Genomic DNA, 20,384 nt, shown 5'->3' with positions numbered 1-20,384 from the left:
GAACAAGTGCATGAAGACAGGAGGATCAGGAGGGTCATGAGTGAATGGGAAGGACAGCAAGAAGTCCTGGAATGCCAGTCTGGAAAGGTAGCTTAGTGACAGACTGCGAAGGAATGTGTGTTACTTAGCTTCTAAAAGCCTCCGGCAATTCTCCAGATCTTAATGACTAAGTTACAGAAGAGCTTCACTGAGATCTGCATTGAGACAGATTCACTTGGCAAGGGAACCATTCACCCTCATGGAATCACAGGCTCTTATTATATTTGTGTTGAAAGGAAGAGAGAAGAAAGGGGCCAAAATTGGGAATCGAGATGTTGTGGGCCAGGAAGCCAGCAGAGCTGAGGAGGTGCAAGTTAATCCTTCACATTGCCATGGCACCCATCCACCCACCCACACTGCCGTGAGCAAGGAAGTTGTGGGGCAGACCTGGGACATGTGGAGATAACTTTACCCCAAGGAACACTGACCTGGGACCCAGCTGGGGGTCCTTTTAGGCAAGAAAGGAATAGAAGCAATGTTTTAAGATTTTTGTCAGGGAAGCTACATTTTCATCTCCACCACTAAGAGTGTCTATGACCCTGGACAAGTCATTTCACTTCATGATCTCAGGTTCCCAGTCAGTAAAATGAGGGGTTTACACTTGATGAATGTCCAAGTCTCTTTCAGCTCTAGTTCTCCACAATAAAATGCCATGTCTGTTGGTCAAATCAGAAGCGGGATCGTTTTGTTTTTTTTAAACCTTATTTCTTTTTTATATAAAAGAAGAGATTAAAGAAAAATTTCCATGTGTCTCATATGCTTACAGAGCAAAAGAATCAGAGAGAAATTAATATTTTGATCTAGGAGTACCCACCCAATTCATTTCAGAATGTACGATTAAAAGTTTACATTTGTTTTTCTTTTCACTGAACAAAGTGTAGCCTTTGTTCAGAGGATACTCACAGGCCAAAGTGTTGGCATTATGAAAAACTCCACAAATATCTACAGCATGTGCTGGGCACTGGGGACCCAAACATAACATTCTACCCCATTGGTCATGCCTGCAGCCATGTGATTTTCCCACTATAAGCCTCAGCTCCTGTGAATAATCCTGGCATCATTTTTATACCCTATTTGCTGATGGTCTCCAGACTTGCAATCAGAAAAGCAGACAACATGAAAAACTACTTTAACGATTCAACACAGGTGTGAAAAGAAACACAGGACATTTTTTCCTCCCACTGGATTTCCCCCCCACACCCTACCAGCTTGATAGGAGCCTTCTATATGATAAGACTTTGACTGGAATTAGAAAAATCTAAGTTTAAAACGTGTGTGGCTGTACTTTTTAAATATCTTTCCCCCAAATTGATTTATGACATAAACAAGCCCCACATTAGAGACACATGTGGTTCAGCACTTGGGATTTGTTTTCTTGACCTTGATTTATGAAAACATCAGGACCCCCAAAATAAACAGAGCTAATTTTAGCTCTTCCTGGGTATGCCTATCAGGTTTCAGATGGATTAGCTGTGCTTGTGTAGACACTGACACCCTGTGGCAGAAGCAGCCCACAGCTCCAGCTCTGCTTTGATAATCCTTTTGGGCACAAACAGCTAGTTTTTGCAAATGATGAAATGTATACAGGTTCTGGAATGAGTCTGACATTCAGGCTAGCAGGAGAATATTTCAAGTGGTACTTCACTGACAGCTTATTTTTCCATAACGTTGCTCACAACTCTTAAAACTACAGTATTCTATTTCAGAAGGATTTCCCTGGAGCACTCAGTTCCTCACATATGTGTCTCAGCAATCAATCGACACAACCAGTGCCCTCCAGCACTTACAAAGCTGCTATGGTGGGATATGTCTTGAAGTGGAATAAAAATACCTTCCCTTAGAGATGTTAACAATGGAAATCAAGTCCCAGACACTAAGAATACTTTCATCTGTAAAAATATGACGCTTCCTGTTTACAAGATGCCTTTCATATAAACGTTATGATTTTCATATGATTTTTTTCCCCCAACAGCTCTGAGGTTTTAGAGTTCGGAAGAAGCTTAGAAATCACCAACTCCACTTACAAATGAGAAAACAGAGACTCAAATCTGTCAAGCAACTTGCCCAAAGTAGTAAGCAGAGGCAGAATTAAAATTCAGGTCTTTCAGCTCCAAAACCAACTCTCTGTCAACTGTACTGTAAATGAGAAAGGTCTTAAGGGGAAAAAAAAATTGGTTCTAATCTTTAGATAGAGGTTGTTTGTTTTTAAAGAGGAAAAAATTATCAAAATTCCCAAGAGACTTCCTCAATTTTAAGAAGTGTATTAAATTGTCATGAATTAGACTGCTAGCTAACATTTATGATACTTTTAGGAGAATCACTAGGATAGTAAGTTGGAGAGCAGTTGCTGATGTACATTGATAGGTGGAGTTTCATCAGGGGTTCCTAAATCAATGAAGTCATGGATCTTGCTGCATCTAGTTCTCCACTACCCATAAACAAACAATGAAATACTAAAATAAGAGACAGCATGGCATAGTAGATAAAAGGCTGGCCAAGCTGTCAGCACCACCTGCGTTTGGGTCCACTCCAGGTTGGGTAAATTAGACCATTAACTATCTCTAGCCTTAGTTTCTCAAGTGACTGTGAGATTTAATTGCCAAAGTACAAATCTGCATAGGTAGCAGGCAGTTTCCACCAAAGGAGATGCCTTCTCTGAAAAAAAAATCACTGGTGCAGCTTTAAAGAGAATTGATATTAATTTTGGGTCAAATGCATGATAATGTAGAGCTGTCTTTTTATGGCAGGGAATGAAAACTCATTAAGTACCTATTATGTGCCAGGCACTATGTTAAGCACTTTACAAATATTATCTCATTTGATCCTCACAATCCTGGGAGGTAGGTGCTATTACTATCTTCATTTTACAGTTGAGGAAACTGAGGCAGAGGCTAAGCGACTCCCAGCGTTACACAGATCACATTTGAACTTGGGCCTTCCTGACTCTAAGGCTCATCACTCTGTGCACTATTGCACCACCTAGCTGCCTCACATATACTGCATGTACAATTTATACAAACCCATTTTACAAAGAGAATCTGTGCTAGAGGTGACACAATTTTGAGGGCACTAAGGGTTCAGTTCTCAAAATAACTAAAAGATGAAAAATCATAAACATCTGCAAAACATCACAAATTCTGACACTACTGAAAAAGGCAATCTAGTCAAGTTCAGTCTACTGATTCATATGTCTACTGTCTTAACTCTAAAAATAACTTATTAGAGTAACGTACACACATTCAAAGGCATTTTTAATGAAAACATGAGAAGGAAACAGGCAGGCTCTTGCAAATTATTTTTTATGGCAGACATCTTGTCATACAACAGACTAAAATAAAATCTATTAGCATTTTTTTAAGGTTTACTATGTGTCAGGCACTTTACGAAGTCCTGGTCACACACACACACACACACACACACACAAAACACAGTCACTGCTCTCAAGGAGCTTACATTGTAATGGGAGAAGACAATGGTATATAAATCAGTACAAGATCCATACAATCTAGATGGAAGTTAACTTTAAAAGGGAAGGCTATGGGACCAGGGGAAGGGAATAAGAATTGATATCACACATACTCTGTGACAGGTGCTGTGCAAAGTGACTTACAAATATTTTTAAAGATATTTTTATAAAAGATCTTCTATAGAAGGTGGCCAGGCAAACTATGAGGCAGCATCAAGGAGGGCAGGCATTCTAGGTATGCTAGATAGCTTGTATAAAGACAATGAGAGAAGAAATGGAGCAACATATCTGAGAAACATCGAATCAATATGTCTTCTCCATAAAGTGATGTGAACGTATAATCAGAGTAGAAAGACAGGAAAGGATCAAGATATACAGACTTAAAATACCTAACAGAGGAGTTTATATTTGCTCCTAGACATAATAGGGAAAGACTGGAGTTGAGTTGGGATGTGACATGGTCAGACCCATGCTTTTGACAGCAATGTGGAAGACAATCTGAGTGGGGGAGACTTGAGGTAGGGAATCCAATTAGGATGCTACTACAGTGATCTAGGCCACTGGATGATAAGGCAACAAAGGCCTAAATCTAGGATGACAGCTATGTAAGTGTAGAGAAGAGGACATATACAGGACAAATTGTGGAGGTAGAAACAAGATTTGGCAACTGATTAGATACATGGGGGGAGTAAGAGTGAAGAGTAAGGATATAACACTGATCTTAAAGTTGGTGACCTGGGGAGAAAGATACAGAGAATACAAGATTGCAAAGCATTTCTTATTTGTTTGTTATAAAATAATTATTTGATTCAACTGAACAAAATGCGGTCTTAAGATAATGAAAAATTATTTGTTAGCAAAGGAAACATAAATAACTTTGGTCATACTCACTTATTTCAAATAAGGCATAAAACAGGAAGGTGTTGTATGTACTCAAAATTAAGTATTTATTTTTGTTATGGATGATGCCTAGTTCAGTCCAAATGGAAGAGAATGGATTCCCTATGGATGGGGAAGTCTTCCAGATGATACACTGACTGCAATCAGTCCTGGAATACTGTAGGACCTTCTAGATGAGATCCACAATAACTCTAAAGAGATTGGTTTAACTAATCACTCAGGAAAAAAACAAGCAGATGAAGAATATTTAATGTCCAGACATGAAGTTATATGTACACCTCATTGAGTTGGTCCAAAGTCTTATTCTAAGTATGCAGTAAGAGGGCCCAACCCACATGTTTGAAGCTTTCCTCCAGGTCTTTTAACATGATAGGGGCACCAGGACAGAACTGGAGTGGTCCATCTACTATTTATTTTCCACTCATGTATCCCCTGGATGTCATCTTTTCAGGAACTTCTCACACACAAGTCATTATTTATAATGCACTTCAACTTATTTATGGCCACTACACATCTTCCCATTACCCTTTCACTGACTAGCACTCTGTACCCTTGGTGTATCCATGGAATTACTCAAGTAGAGCAGTACCTTCGTGCCCATTTTAAAAGACCTTTCTAAGTTATCTAGTGCAGCTTACTGGAGAGGGCACTGGACCCGGAGTCAACAGATCTGGGTTTAGGACCCAGGAAGACAGGGTAGTACAGTGAAAAAGGCATTGGCTCTGGAGTCAAAAGGACCCCCTCTGACACTTAGTATGTTTTCTGATGCGAAAAAGGTCACAATCTCCCACTGAATCTGGCTTCTAGGGCCTCCCAGCTCTGCATCAATGATCCTATGATCTGTCATAATGGGGAAAACTTTGACCAAGTCACTTAACTTTCCTGGGTCTCATTTTCTCCATAAGTAAAATGAGAAGGTTGAAGAGATAATCTCTAAAGTTGGCTCCAGTATGAATACGCTATTATTTACTTTAACTATGTTGCCCCGAAGCCACTTAACCTGTCTTCTTGAGTTGCATATTTCCCAGAAGGCGAAGTATATGATCTGAAGTCACTCAGATAATTCACTCCAATATTAAAAACAGCCCAATTATACAGACACCAGGCCACCCACTTAATTTTCTCCCTATTAGGCAGAAAAAGGAATAATTCCCGGACCATGCAGGGATGATCTATAACATGAATAAACTGCATAAAATTATATGGGAAAGGATATTTCAAGTGCTCATTTAGTTATAAAAACACCACCACATTATGGGTTAACATTTAGGTCATTTGGAATTTAATGGAGCACATTCAATTTTGTTTAACACAGATTAAGCTCTTACTGTGTACAAGGTACTTTGAAGGTCACTAAGAATTCTCTTGTGTTCGATGGAATGAGCATTTATCAAACCACTATTATATGCCAGCGACTGTGCCAGATGGTTGAGATATGAAAAGACAAAAACTGAAGCTCCAGTCCCAGGGAAACTTACATCACTCATAGTAAGATCATTCTATTTATATGGAAAGTTTAAAAGTAAAAAGAAATACATAAGTATATCCTTGATCCAGCCCAGACGGCAGGTTTCAAAATTACTTGACATTTCAAATGTAACAAGATGTATTTGAGCATATGCTATTTACAAAATTCAATATGAAACTTATGCTACTGATTATTATAATAAAGATCTCTACCTATAATTATCACCACATGCAAAATCAGGTTGTCACTTTGGGATGAGAGAAAATGGAGCCACAAACACAGTGATGAAGTCAGACTGAACATGACTACAGGAAAGAGCTATCAAATGTTGGGGTTGCATATCTTGGTAATAAAATATAAAAATAAAATAGAAGAAGTCTGATAAAATTCTTTTTCCAAGTTTCTATTACTCAGAAATAATGTATAGAAGTTCTTAACCTTGTTGGGCACAGATCATCAAGGGATCTGTGGACAGATTTCAGGGGATCTATGAACTTGGAAGGGATGACCTCTAACTGAAATTTAGCAATTCTTTCAATTATTTAAAAACAAGAGAAATTGTGAGAAAGGCTCCATAAGCTTCACCAGACTGCCAAAGGGGTCTAGCGCTCTCTCTCTCTCTCTCTCTCTCTCTCTCTCTCTCTCTCTCTCACACACACACACACACACACACACACACACACACACACACACACACTAAGTCTCTGGAACTGAGGAAGTAGCTTGGCAACAAGGTTCCCTGCCCCCAATATTATTAATAAGGTCCTGGGACCTTGCCTAGCTAAGGTCCTTCCTACTCACAGTGATGGAATAAACCTTTATTACATTACTCCTCTTTAGAGATATCAAAGACAATCATTATGACTGTCAGGTTTTAAATACATTTAACCATTCTGTAATTGATTTCCATCCTCTGTCTTTAGCAGAGCTGGCTGCCTACTACTATGTACAGAAAATACTGCTACAGCTACAGTAGTAACAAGAAGAAAACAGTTGCCTCCATCTAATTGTTACTTGCATAATATAGTTCAAGACTTGAGTCTTATGTCTGAACTTAATTTCAAATTAAACAAATCATGCTAGGAAACCTAGCCCTAAGATGAACCAAGGATAATGTTGGCTTCTAAATTTCCAGTCTTGAGTCTGAAATTTAGAATTCCAATCAAACAGGAAGCTAATACAGCTAACTAAAGGCAGTGTCAGAATGTGTTGAGAAGGTCTGTCTTTGCTGTGGTTTTCATGGAAAACCTAAAATAGTAGTATATTTAGTATATAAATTTATGGGACAGTGAGATAAATTAGTTTTGTACATTGTAATTTTGCACTTTTCAGAGTAGTGATCTGAGACTGAGGTTCTCTCCAGAAAAAGGGTGGGAGAATTCAGAGGCTCACATAAATAGCAAGTAGGACACTTGAAAAAAATTCAGGAATCCAAAGGAGATTATAACCACCTGGTGTACCTGTCAATGAAATCTGAGGGCATCCCCAAAGGACTTTGCTAACTGAGGCTCCTATAAATGGCAGGACAATAATGGTAAATTTATTACTTATTTGGTTGTTCTGTCTATATGATGTCATGCAAATTGGGCACCTTTTGTGTTTTAGCATTGCATTGAAACAGGGCCTTCTATGCTCTACCTTGCTCACTCTTCTTTGGCGAAAGCCTTCTGTGCTGCTTTAAAATGGCACTATAGAAACATAACACTTATTTTTACTCCACAGATTCATTTCAACACTTTTACAACAGCACAGTTTAAAAGTACATTATGATCATTTACTGTTACAAAGTAACTTACCTTTAAATGCTTGTTACCAAAAGTATCTTACTGGGATGACTGATAGTATATAATGAATCACTGATTCCTTAAGATGTTTTAAAATATGGAACCATTCTAGTAAGACGACTATTTTGACTGTCTTTAGTAGAACTCCGTCTGGAACAAATTGCATCTAAATGCTAATAGTCATGACTGGAGACCTCGAGAATCCCATTTTGAGGTTTCTCCAATATATTTATAGTCTCAAATTCTCTCCTGAGCTACAATTCTGGATCACTAATGGTCCTTTTAGAACTGGGCATCCTACAAGTGCTCAAATTCAACATCTGTTCAAGCCAGAATTTATTAACTTTCCACCATAACCTCCCCTGTTTCAAACTTTCTTATTTTTCATGGAAGGGACCACTAGAATCCCTCCAATTACCCAAGTTTACAACCTCATAGTTATCTTTTAGTTTTCCCTCACCTTTCACCCCCATCTAATCAGTTGTCTTACCCATTCAATCTTCACACCTGTCACACATCCATCCCCTTCTCACCGCATACAATCATCAAACCCAGTTTAGGTCTTCAGGACTTCCTGCCTGGCCCACTGCAGAAGCCTCCTAAGTGATATCCCTGCCTAGGGTTTTTCCCGTTTCCAATTCATCCTCCACACAGCTGCCAGAATGGTATACCTGAAGTACATGTCTGACCACATCACTTTCCTGCTCTAAAAGCTCCAGTGGGTGCAATAACTTTAGGATGAAATGCAGAAGCCTTTGTTTGCCTCTTCACGCAATTCCACAATCTGCCTCCAGCCTACCTTTATCACAGACTGTTCCTGTCTCTGTCTTTCTCTCTGATTCAGCCAAACTGTCCTCCTTGCTGTTTCTCACTCCCAAAGTTTCACCTGTTTCCATGCTTTTACCACACAGACGATCCCACTATGCATGGAATGCAGTCGTTCCTTACCTTCACTTCTTAGAATCCCTATTTTCCTTCAAAGCTTAGCCCAAGTGCCACCTCCTGCGAGAACTTCTCCTGATCTCCCCTCCTTGTGACTTCCACATGAGAAGTTACATTGTGTTCATCTGTATATATTTTGTATTTATTTATATGTGTCCATATTAACTCCCTCCAATAGAATGTAAGCTTTTTGACAGTAAGGACTCTTTCATTTTTTGTGTTTGCATCCCCAGCACCTAGCACACTGCCTGGCATATAAAAGTCATTTAAGAAATGCTTATTTAATGATTAATGTGTAAAAGGTAAATGATAATTCAATGGTACTTTTCTGCTTCAATGGGTAACTAATCTCACTGATGTAGGCATTCTTTCTCTGTGGGTGTGCATGAATACCTGTCTTTTCTGATAAAATGTAAACTCCTTGTTAAGAAAAAAAGTAAACTCTTTGTTTTGCTCTACTTTTTTTCCCCTCCACATCTGCAGTACCCAGCATAGTATAGCCAGTACTTAATAAATACTTGTTGATTGATGGATTGATTGTATCCTACGTTCTTCTTCTTCTTCTGGCTTTTCCATAAAACCTCTAAGAACCATACCCAATATGCAGAATGGTCCTCCTTTTGATCTTCAAACAATTCATGGTTTCCAGCACTCTCTCTTGTTCTTCCTATGTGATTGGCATACCACCTTTTCTGATTACACATTTCCTAGATGTCATCCCTTATACCATGAAACTCAATACAGCTAGGTTTTGATTGGTCCAAATAATAAATATCATGAAATGGTCGCATGTATTCAAATTCACACCATTTTAAATGACATTTTTTTTGTTGTTTAATCATTTTCAGTCACGTCCAACTCTTCGTAACCTCTTTTGGGATTTTCTTGCAAAGATGCTATAGTGGTTTGCCATTTCCTTCTCTAGCTCATTTTATAGATGAGGAAACTGAGGCAAACAGGGTTAAGAGATTTGCTAAGGTCACACAGCTAGTAAGTGTCTGGGGCCAGATCTGAACTCAGGTCTTCCCAACTCCAGGCCTGGCACTCTTTCCACTGTGCCACCTAGCTGCCCCACACAACAACAACAACAAAAATGTATAAGTACATAAAATATGGTAACTGGTTCCACCAGCTCAATGGCAATAGGCAAAACAAATCTGAATAATAAGACATCACTTTCTGGGTTTGCTTATTTGCACTAATTAGGACCCAACTATAAATAGTTAAAACAAGGAAAGTTAGACTTTCTAAATGAGAAGTTCTGAACTGGCCAACTGATGAGGGAGGTGTGGGGAAGCATATATCCATAAGTTGAAACTCACATAACCCAATGACTTAAATAATTACTGTAGGCTTTCATTTCCATTAAACACAATGAAGAGGAGTTACACAGCCAGAGTGATTATTGATGACACTGCTGAAAAGCTAACAGTATGAGGCTGTGTGTGTGTGTGTGTGTGTGTGTTTTCACATATGTGTACAACTGGGTACCAAACATGGATATTTTAAGTTAAAAACCATAGCATAGACAATGAGGTGATCTGTAACTTTAATTTCCTTTTTCTCAGTTACGACAGCCAGTCCTATAGGTGTGGTTAGCTACAAGCACCTATTAGCAGGGTTAGTACTCACATTAAAGTTCTTTTCAGTGGTTGACTTTAAAATATCCTCATCACTGTCCACTCTTAGCATCCCATGCTGTTCAGCCTGGAACACAAGTAAGTTACCCAAAGAATCAGGTGAAAAAAAAAACAATTTTAAGACCTCAAATAAATAATCAGCAAAACCACTAGAAGTCCAAGACTACCAAAATTAATTAAAAGCCAGATTCTCTTATGGGTTCCTTGGGGACTAGCTATGAATAAAGGGTGATGTTAGAGATACCAATATCTCCAAAAATTAGGGCATGAGTACTATACTTAATTGGTTAACTTATTAAAATCCTGAGCCAGGGTTACTGCCCATTTGGCATGTTGCTATATTGTTTTATCTAGCTGTGTTTAGCTTTCTATTTTTATTTCTTTGCACATAAAGGAGTATTTTACTTGGTTATGAGTTGGACTAGATGTCTCTGAGGTTCCCCAATTTTTTTTTGCTGCTTCTATGACTCTGGAAACTTTTTCAGAGAGAGGTGTATTTCTTTGGTTTCTATCATCCTTCCCAAGAGCTTAATAAAGTATCATTGACCGACCAACCAAGGTTCTGATTTTTCTACATTAACACAGATGTAAGATAAATTCAGTAAGAAACAAACATATATGCATGCGAGTTTCTTACTGAATTTTCGTATGACATAAGATGGTGGGTTTAATGGATTCTTTCATTGAAATTACCCTTTTTTAGAAGGGAAGAGAGAAAGGGATTGTTACATAATGTAAAAAATATTTTTGCTCTTGGGGCTGTACTTTTTTTTCTTTTTAAGATAACTTAGACACTTTGTTTTGTGAATTACCTAAGATTTCAAGCCTTCCCTTAAGACCAGCTCAACATTTCAAATTAAAAAATAAAAGATAAAAACAGCTGATTGGTTAAACTGAAGAGTTTGACTACTTTTAGCATATGGTCTGTTCCTCCGATATTAGGTTGCTGAAAAAATCTCATGAACAACTCGTATCACTACAATGATGAGGAGTGTATGTTATATTAATTACAATGACATGAGAATTAATGTTGTTATGGCTATTTTAAAAAAACACACTTTAGAACCCTTTATGAAAGTAGAATAAAATAAAAGAGCATAAGGAAATTTAGGACCTTAGTGGAACAAACCACTAGGCTGGTCCATCTCTAAGAGTGAGTTTTCCTAGTTTTGCTACTACATGGCTGATGTAATTTTGATAAGATGAATAAGGTTACAGAAACTCATCTAAAGAACAAGGAGGGAGTTGCAGTAGGAAGAATATTGACCTTAGAGCCAGGAGACCTGGGTTTAAGTCCGGGACATTCTTCTTACTAGCTATGTAACTTTGGGCAACGTGAATTCATTTAAACTCTCTAGGCCTCTGATTCAATTCTTCTACCTGTAAAATGGGGATAATATCTAAACTCACCACCTCAGAGAGTTATCTCAGCAAGTAGTTTGTAATTATGAAAGCATTCTAGAAATATGAGCAGTTAACCAAACTGAGAAATTGGATCTAAAGTGCTTTTAAATTTTCTGACTGAGCTATTATGATTATTATATTAACCTTCTTTATAGAGTGCAAAACATTTTTTGCTTACCTAACAGCTAATCAACCCACATACACAAAAAGGCACTGACACAAAAGAAGAGAGTAAAAATAGCAGGAAATTAGTGGTGTAAAGGGAGGGGACCAAAGACTTCAACCAGCAGAAAACGATGAAATAACCAAAAAAAAATAAGGCCAGCATTTACATACTGCAATATATAAGCAGAGATATGCCGAAGCTTGAACCAGCTCACAAGAGCCAAATGTTAAATTTTCAGTGTATTTATACCTTGGCAAAGCTACAAAGTAGGGCTTGATTTGTCGTTTTATTAATTGTTTAGACTTAAGAAAGTAATAGAGAAATGTTAATAATGCAGATTAAACTTGGAAGTATGTTGCCTTTACATTATTTCTCCAGAAGTCCAGTTGTTAAATATTTACCAGCATACCTTTAGTTACAAGGTTTGCAAAGCACTTCACATATATCCTTTTATTCAATCCTCACAACAATCCTAGGAAGTAGGTATCTTTAAACATAACCTTAACCCATTTTACAGCTGAGGAAACTGAGACTGAGAGTGGTTGGATGATTTGCTCAGGGTCAAACAATTAAGGGTCTAAGGAAGGATCTGAATCCACTGTGCCACCTCTCTGCCTACTACTGCCCCCAAAAAAGGGCAAATGAAGGTTGATTCAGCACAAACAAGACCAACTGTAATGGTAGGAAAAGAACAAAGTTGCAATTTAAACAAAAATGATAATAGAATAAAAATTAACAAGTAAGTTGTTTTGTTGTTATTAAGCCATTTTTCAGCTATGTCTGACTCTCTGCTGACCCCATTTGGGATTTTCCTGGCAGAGATACTGGAGTAGTTTGCCATTTCTTTCTCCAGCTCACTTTACAGATAAGGAAACTAAGGCAAACAGGGTTAAATGACTTGCCCAGGATCACACAGCTAGTAAGCAGCTGAGGCCAGATTTTAACTCAGTAAGAGGAGTCTTTCTGACTCTAGGTCCAGTACTCTACACCATCTAACTGCTCCTCAACTAATTAGTAAGAGATACCAGAAATAACCTAAGTAGAGAAAGCAAAAAAGAAGTTAATAGATATAAAGATTAAACAAATCTTAGTTTTTATAAAACTGTCTTTGCTATCTCTCAATTCTCTTCATGCCACAGTTAAGGTATTTCTCCCAGAACAACAATAAGGAGAATCAGAAATGTTCTAATTGTCCTATCCCTTAGTCAACATATGTCAATGAACTGAAGGCCTCAGTGAAATAAACTATGACTTTATTTTGGTTCGTACAAGCATTTTAGTGCCTTGCTATTCAAAACCTCAAATGCTTATCATTAGGAAAACTTAACTACAAAATTGAGGGGCCAAATAAAGCATCCCATTGCTCAAAAAAGTTTATTTCTATACTCTGCTTTGGTCATCTTTTTTCCCCAAATATGAGGCAATTGGGGTTAAGTGACTTGCCCAGAGTCACACAGCTAGTGAGTGTTATGTGTCTGAGGCTGGATTTGATCTTAGGTCCTCCTGACTCCACGGCTGGTGCTCTATCTACTGTGCCACCCAGCTGCCCCTCCTTTGGTCTTTTTTAATGAAGAAAACTGGAGATAAATGAAAACACAAATATCAAAACAATATAAGTTACACTGATTATAGATCACATATATTTACCAGATATTTTTGTTTCTTAGTCAAGAAAGTATTAATAGCTTTGGACAGCCCAGAAATGATACCACAAAACAAATGTGTTCCTTATATAACAATCAAATCAATTCTTTTCTATCAGACACCTGGTGTGTGAGCGTGCTAATTCTGAAAAGCTTCTCAATGATATTCCCAAAATACCAAGTTTAAAAATATTTCATATTATAAAGAGAAATAAATGATATGGCTGTATTCCACATGACAATGGAAGAGCCTCCTAGGCAAATATTCTTTGGTAATCAAATGTGTAAGGCCAAGAACACCCAGGTGTCAGGGGTTGAGCTGGTTAAGTTCTCCTTCCAGGGGTGGGGAATATACAGCCTTGAGGCCACATGTGGCCCTCTAGGTCCTCAAGTGCAGCCACGTGAATGATTCATTCCTGAAACATGGCATGAATGATTCAAAGGGCTACACTACAGGGCCACACATGGCCTCGAGGCCGTAGGTTCCCCACTCCCAGTCTTGGTGGCTGGAGTAAAAAATTAAGGGCTCTGGAGTTTCGTGGTCATGTTTTCCAGTTTCACAGTATAAAGAGAGGGGGCAAATTTTATATAAACTCTATTCTAACACATAGGTAAAAAAACAAGATTTTTCACACCTAGGGTTATATCTGAAATCATAAATGCTCTGATCTGCAAGTCACACTTTACAAATTAATGATAAGTTAATGTATACCTCAAGGAATTAATTTTCTGAAACGTAAATACTTTTCAAAAATGAGAGTATTTGACACACAATGTTATCTCTGTCCAAGGAAAAGCAGCCGAGTTATTTATTACCTTATTGCTTCTTTTACTGACTTTGAAAAATCCCAGAAATTTCTTCTTCTCTTTGTCCACGACATCACTACCCAGTGATTTTCTATAGGTTTCTGAAAAGAATTAAATTAGTCACAATTATTTCTCACTGATATATCTTGAAGACTCAGGACTTCAAAGAATTCCAAGTTTTTAAAACACAAGTTGAAGAAAAAAATAAAAACATGAAAGAGCAAACAGTATAAAGTGAGCTTAGCTTCCATTAGTAGTTTAGTGACAGCTGTCCAACCCCTTAAAAACCTATTTAGAAATGAAAATAAACCGAAGTGGGATTTTTTTCTGAAAGTTAGATATCTTTAGCAAATTTTTTAAAGAAAGGCATTTTGGGGGATAGGTGGGTGGGGTGAACAGTGCTCTGAATAGAAATTTCTCAGGCTGTAGGGACTATAGGAGCAGTGTAATAGGTGCCATGCTTCAGGAATTAAATATGGGATCAAAGAGGCTTAATTATATGAGGTACAACAACACTTTCTACTTGAAAAAAAAAACCTGCTCTTCAGTTCAGAGAACAACACTGATGGTATCAGAAACTCTGAAATTAGAAACTTTCATGACCTACATTACCAGATCCATTACCAAATCTCTTCCCTGATCTCCTTCAGTCTGGGCAGTTTTTCTTCCATGATTATATTTCTCTGGTGGGCTCCTCTTTCCCTCTCAGGAAAGAAGGGGAAAGATTTGCTTGAAATGCCTTCTAACTTCCATGCGTGATAATTGGATAATCCTTGTCAAAAGTAACCACATTTAAAAATCTTAAGTATTCCACATTCCAATTGCCTTTGATTGAAGATTTTAGCTATCCAGCCTATTGCCAGGCTCTTTAATAACGTCAAAGGCACATGTAAGTCTCACCATTAACATTACTGTTAAACGTGTGCAGCAAAGATGCCAGTATCTAGATTTGTGAGGCAAAGAACCTCTGGCTAGTCCAGCAGCTAAGCTGGTTCAATTCTCTTTAGACCTTGATGGCTAGAGCCTAAATCAAGTGCTTTGGAGCAATGAGGACAGGTTTTCCGTTTTCATAGTTTATGCCACTCTATAAAAATTCACTATTAATAATATATATGATATTTCACCAAAAATCAAACCTTTATATAGTCACAAATAACACTCTGAAAGTCCTTTTTCAGTCATCATCTATGTGAGTGTCACAATTATTCTAGGAAGTGGGAAGAGCAGTTATTATTGTCCTAACTTTACTGATGGGTAAACTAAGGCAGGCAGGAAGAAAGAAAAGGAATTGGCTTTCCTTGCTCTCTCTGCATGTCTCTCTGCATTTTTACAGCAAGTAGAATTCTAATTCATCAGCTGGAGATGACTATTTTAGAAACTAGGATGATCAAGATGCTACCTCCCCAAACAAGGCTAAGGATTACTTTATTCCTGCATCTACTCACTCCAGAATTCATGCCAAAAGTTAGAAGTGTTAAGGGCACACAAGAAAAAGATTGTTAGTGAAGTCAAAGTTTATGAACACCCAAGAGGAAAGACAGGCTAAGGAAAATGTGTACCTTTCTTTTCTTTTTCTTTTTTTTTTTTTTGGCAAGGCAATTGGGGTTAAGTGACTTGCCCAGGGTCACACAGCTAGTAAGTGCCAAGTGTTGGGTCTGAGGCCGGATTTGAACTCAGGTCGTCCTGACTCCAGGGCTGGTGCTATATCCACTGCGACACCTAGCTGCCCCCCAAATACTTAACTAATTGCATTCAAAGACTTTTTTTGGGGGGGAGGGGTAGACAATAGGGTTAAGTGACTTGCCCAGGGTCACACAGCTAGTAACTGTTATGTGTCTGAGTCCGTATTTGAACTCAGGTCCTCCTGAATCCAAGGCCAGTACTCTATCCACTGCGCCACTTAGCTGCCCAATGTGTAATTTTCTAAAACCATTATTTGAATAGCATTAGATTAATGTTTTCAATCAAAGCTCCTAATCTCAGATATGTATGTACAACTCCTCAAGGAGATTGTGGTCTTTATGTAAACTCACCTAAAGGAAAACAGCTAACTTAAATTCCAATATCTCTTTTAAAATTCTTTGGTCACAACCCTACCCAAATTCTCCAAGATACACAAAGACAAAAGAGCTGTCACACAAAAGTTTTATGAAATACAAATTATGCTAACCCCATATTGGAATAGTATGGTTGGAATTATTTCAAAAATCCTTAATTATTGTACTGGACCAGTAAGTATAGAGAATTCTCAATGAAGAAACTCCTTCTACCAATGGATACCTACATCTCTCCAGCAACTTCTAAGCTTAAAGGATTGCTTGAGGCCACTGAGAGGTTGCATCTTGTCCACTGGGTGCTAGAAGTAGGGTCTGGAATACAGCTCTACCTGATGCTCAGGCCTGCTTTCTATACCCTATACTATGCTTCCTCTCAAATACAATGTAGCTATATTAATTCCAAAAGGCAGGATGGTTTAGCATATAGAAAGGGAGGGCTTAAGATCAGGAAGATGAGTTCAAGTCCGACATATACTATTTGTATGATCACAAGTCACTTAATTTCTTAGTGCTCTAAGTACCTCTCCAAGAATAAGTTATAGAGAGGGTGCCAACATGCCCTGGCAGAAAGAGGTTCCTCATCTGTGTTTTCTATGCCAGTGAAATCACAAGTTTAGTCTTCATCTCAATTTTTATCTAAATACAGTATCAAAGTTTAGAGAGGGAAATGAGTCTTAAGAGTCTAGTCCAGCCCTTTCATTTTAAAGATGAGGAAAACTGAGGTCCAGACAACTTATATGACTGACCTAGTATCATACAGTTTGTTAGGCTTGTCAGTGGTCAGCACATAGTAGGCTCTTAATAAATGTTGATCAAACTAAACATATGTGGATTTATTAAAACTGGATGATCCATTATATAGTTCAGATCTATACACACCCCTACCCCCACCCCCACCTGACATTCCATCTCCTGACTCCGGACATTTTCACTAGTCTGAAACGCTCTCCTTATTCATTTCCATCTTCTCGCTTCCCTCACTTCCTTCAAGTCCCAGCTAAAACTCCACCTTCTCCAGGAAGCCTTTCTGGATCCCTCTTAATTCTAGTGCCTTCCCTTTGTGGACTATTTCCAATTTATCCTGCATATAGACAGCCTGTTTGCACATAATTGTTTGCAAAATGTCTTTCCCTTTAGATTGTGAGCTGTTCAAGAACAAGGATTGCTATTTATCTTTCTGTGTGAACCGGTCGCTTAGCACAGAGTGAGGCACACAGGAGGTGCTTAATAAACGTTTACTGACTAGCAAAATGACTGCCACGAAAGCACATTTCTTTGCCCAGTCACCTATTTCCATATAGGCTCACCCATTTATCCATCTAAAGAAATTACCAGTAGAAAAGGATGGGATGATTAAGGGTGAATCTCTCCAGGTAAGTGAGATGACACCCGGGGACAAGGAGCCAGAAGGCCTTTTGGGTCTGGGTAGGCCCAGTGGTAAAAGTTCAGTCACTTTCTAGCATCAGAAACAGCATGTGCTTCCTGATGCTAAGGGTACTTTGTTTTATTTCTGTAATCACCTTCTTCTTGATATCCTCCCCAAAACTACCAATTGCCTACAATTCCATGAAGCTCTGGCCTCAGCTAAGCTGAGGTGATAAAACAGACTTTGTCTATTGTTATTTAGGCTAACAACTTTGGCTCCAGAAGGACAGGTGGGACATGGGGAGCAGGTGAATTTCAGGCTGGGCAGTTGATACAGAGGAATCATTCTCAGGAAGCAGAGAAAGTAACTTCAGATTTTCCTAATGGCGTCTGAGATGGCCATACAGATCCCGATTTCATGGGACATTCTACGTCCAGGAAACTGAGTAAGTAATTAGCTGTATGGAGTGAAAAGTAAACTATTATGTATTTGAATATTATTAATTCAAAATTGATGGTAAATTGACGAAAGAATACTCAAAAGGGTAAACTTTTGCTCTCTATATGATAAAATCGAATCCAGGCCAACTTCAATAAGCATTTACACATACAGCCCGTGTCACTTTCCTGAGTTCCAGTCTTTCATCACCAACTGCCTTCCAGATATCTCACTGGATGTCCCATGGGCATCTCCAGCTCCCCTTCTTCCAAACTTTCTCATCTTTGTTAAGGGCACCTCCAGCTTTGAATCACCCTCAAAAGGACCTAATATTTATGTTTAACATATTCTGACCACTCATACCTGTCTCTCCCAACAGAACAAAATCTCCTTGAAGGCAGGGTTGATTTTAATTTTGTTTTTGTATCCCTAGTACCTAGCACTGTGCCTGACAAGTAGAAGGCCTTTAACAGTGGCTTGCTGATTAATTGTATGCATGTGAAAGTAACAAAAACACTGCATAATCAAGAGTTCTATAACTAATTCAGAGTGACCACTTTCCCAGTAAATTGACCTGAATTAGTGAGGTGTTAGTTTATAATGCATCTTATATCTGTAAATTCATGTATTTACACTTGGGTTGACACAAAGCAATTTGGGGGGGGGGCGCTCTTGTGCGCTTAAGCATGTAATTAACCAGACCCTACTTTTTAAATTGGACAAAATGTGTAAAAGTAGGAAGATTAACTATGGGTTAGCACACAGCACTGATGTGCACCATACACTCACAGATTATAAAGTGCTATTACTGAGACCAAAACCATGGTTTTCTTTTTGGATCAAAGAGTTTTAGTGTCAGAAGAAATCTCACACCCCCTCATTTCAGAGATTAGGAAACTAACGTTTTGAGGGACAAATGACTTATTTAACTTAAACACTGGAAATAAATGGCCAGACCCAGAGTTCCAACACAGGTCTTCTGGCTGTAAATTCAGTCCCCTTTACGTTGTACCAAGGGGTCTCTTTTCTGCTTTCCTAAAAATATTTCTAAAAGGCAGTCCTGAGTTATCCCATAGGGCAGTACAGGATTTCTCTGTGACTTTAGTACTCCTTTGGGGGTACAAATCAAAAAAAAAATCAGTTACCAACAACAACAACAACCAAAAAACAAACCTAACAAACGGATAAGTGCAAAATATGGATGAAAAAGTCACACTAAAAGTAAAAAAGTTCAAGGCCAATGTACTCTGAGCTGGGAAGGCACAAATTTCCATTCACAGTAAAGGCAGGTAAGAATGTGGAAAACTGATCTCTTACTTTGCATGTATGACCTGGCCTCTGATCTAATGGTTTATAGCTACTTGGTGGGGGTGGGGGTCCATGATTCATGAAGTATTTGTTTTCTAGGGCAGCCTCATTCATAAGCAGATGTGATCACCACAGCAGATTTTCAAACAGTGGATATTCCCCTATTTTTTTCCTCCCACTCAAAAGGAAATTAGGAAAGGATGTAATCAATCATGATGCAGTTGTAACACACAGCCCTCCTCCTACTCCCAAATCCACAGGTACCACCAACTGTCTTATTTCATTATGTTCCACATTACACAGCCACCCCCCAAACTCTGCATTCTAAACCAGAGCCATGCAAAGCAGATCCTTAAAGAGAGCTCAGCTGCCATCTTCAGTTTTCCTTTACTGTACCTCGATAGACCAGAGAAGGTTCTGATTGAGTTTTGGTCAGAAGAACTGGAAAAAGTAGCCAATGAGAAAACAAGCAGGGGAAAATAGTTAAAAAAAAGGCTCAACAACGGCATAACCAAACACATGATAATAATAAAAACAGTGTACAAAGTGATTTATACACATTTATTTTATTTGCTGTTGGGAAGGAGGTGTTTGTTACCTGTATTGTTAACCCCATTTTACAGAAGAGGAAACTGAGGTTCTAGGGGCCAACTGATTTGCCTGCGTTCACACAGATAATTGTTGGAGAAAGGATTGCAATCCAGTTCTAATCTCTTCTCACTCCACCATGTTGCCTCTCTATGGATGTACTAACTCAAAAGTATCTGCCTCCATTACAGCTACCTGGACAAATCTGTTGAGTTTTTTTAGGTTGATTTCTCTGCTGCTGAGAATTTTTGTACCAGTAGAGGGCAGGAGAGCTTCTTTTTTGGGGGTGAGTTGTTGCAACTAACTTTCAAACTCAACTCCCAAAGCCTCAGGAAACCAAAGAAGGAAGATCAATGAATTCAGTGGTA

The 20,384-nt window shown here is 38.4% G+C and overlaps 1 protein-coding gene across 7 annotated transcripts in view; it reads right to left on the bottom strand.

Moving 5' to 3' along the window:
• COBL (cordon-bleu WH2 repeat protein) overlaps nt 1-20,384 on the bottom strand; it is a 336,290-nt gene that overhangs the window by 193,294 nt on the left and 122,612 nt on the right. For 5 of the 7 annotated variants that reach the window (XM_020981301.2, XM_078152259.1, XM_020981299.2 and 2 more), the window contains 2 exons: nt 14,269-14,360; nt 10,232-10,306 (listed from right to left, as the gene is read on the bottom strand). In XM_020981301.2, the coding sequence (XP_020836960.1) occupies nt 10,232-10,306; nt 14,269-14,360 (167 nt within the window). The remainder of the gene's footprint in view (nt 1-10,231; nt 10,307-14,268; nt 14,361-20,384) is intronic. The other 2 variants (XM_020981298.2, XM_020981300.2) reach the window with 1 other exon arrangement.

This window comes from Phascolarctos cinereus, unplaced genomic scaffold (assembly GCF_003287225.1).
Source record: "Phascolarctos cinereus isolate Bilbo 61053 unplaced genomic scaffold, phaCin_HiC Scaffold_4;HRSCAF=312, whole genome shotgun sequence".
Taxonomy (NCBI): domain Eukaryota; kingdom Metazoa; phylum Chordata; class Mammalia; order Diprotodontia; family Phascolarctidae; genus Phascolarctos; species Phascolarctos cinereus.
This window is presented reverse-complemented; position numbering and strand designations above follow the sequence as displayed.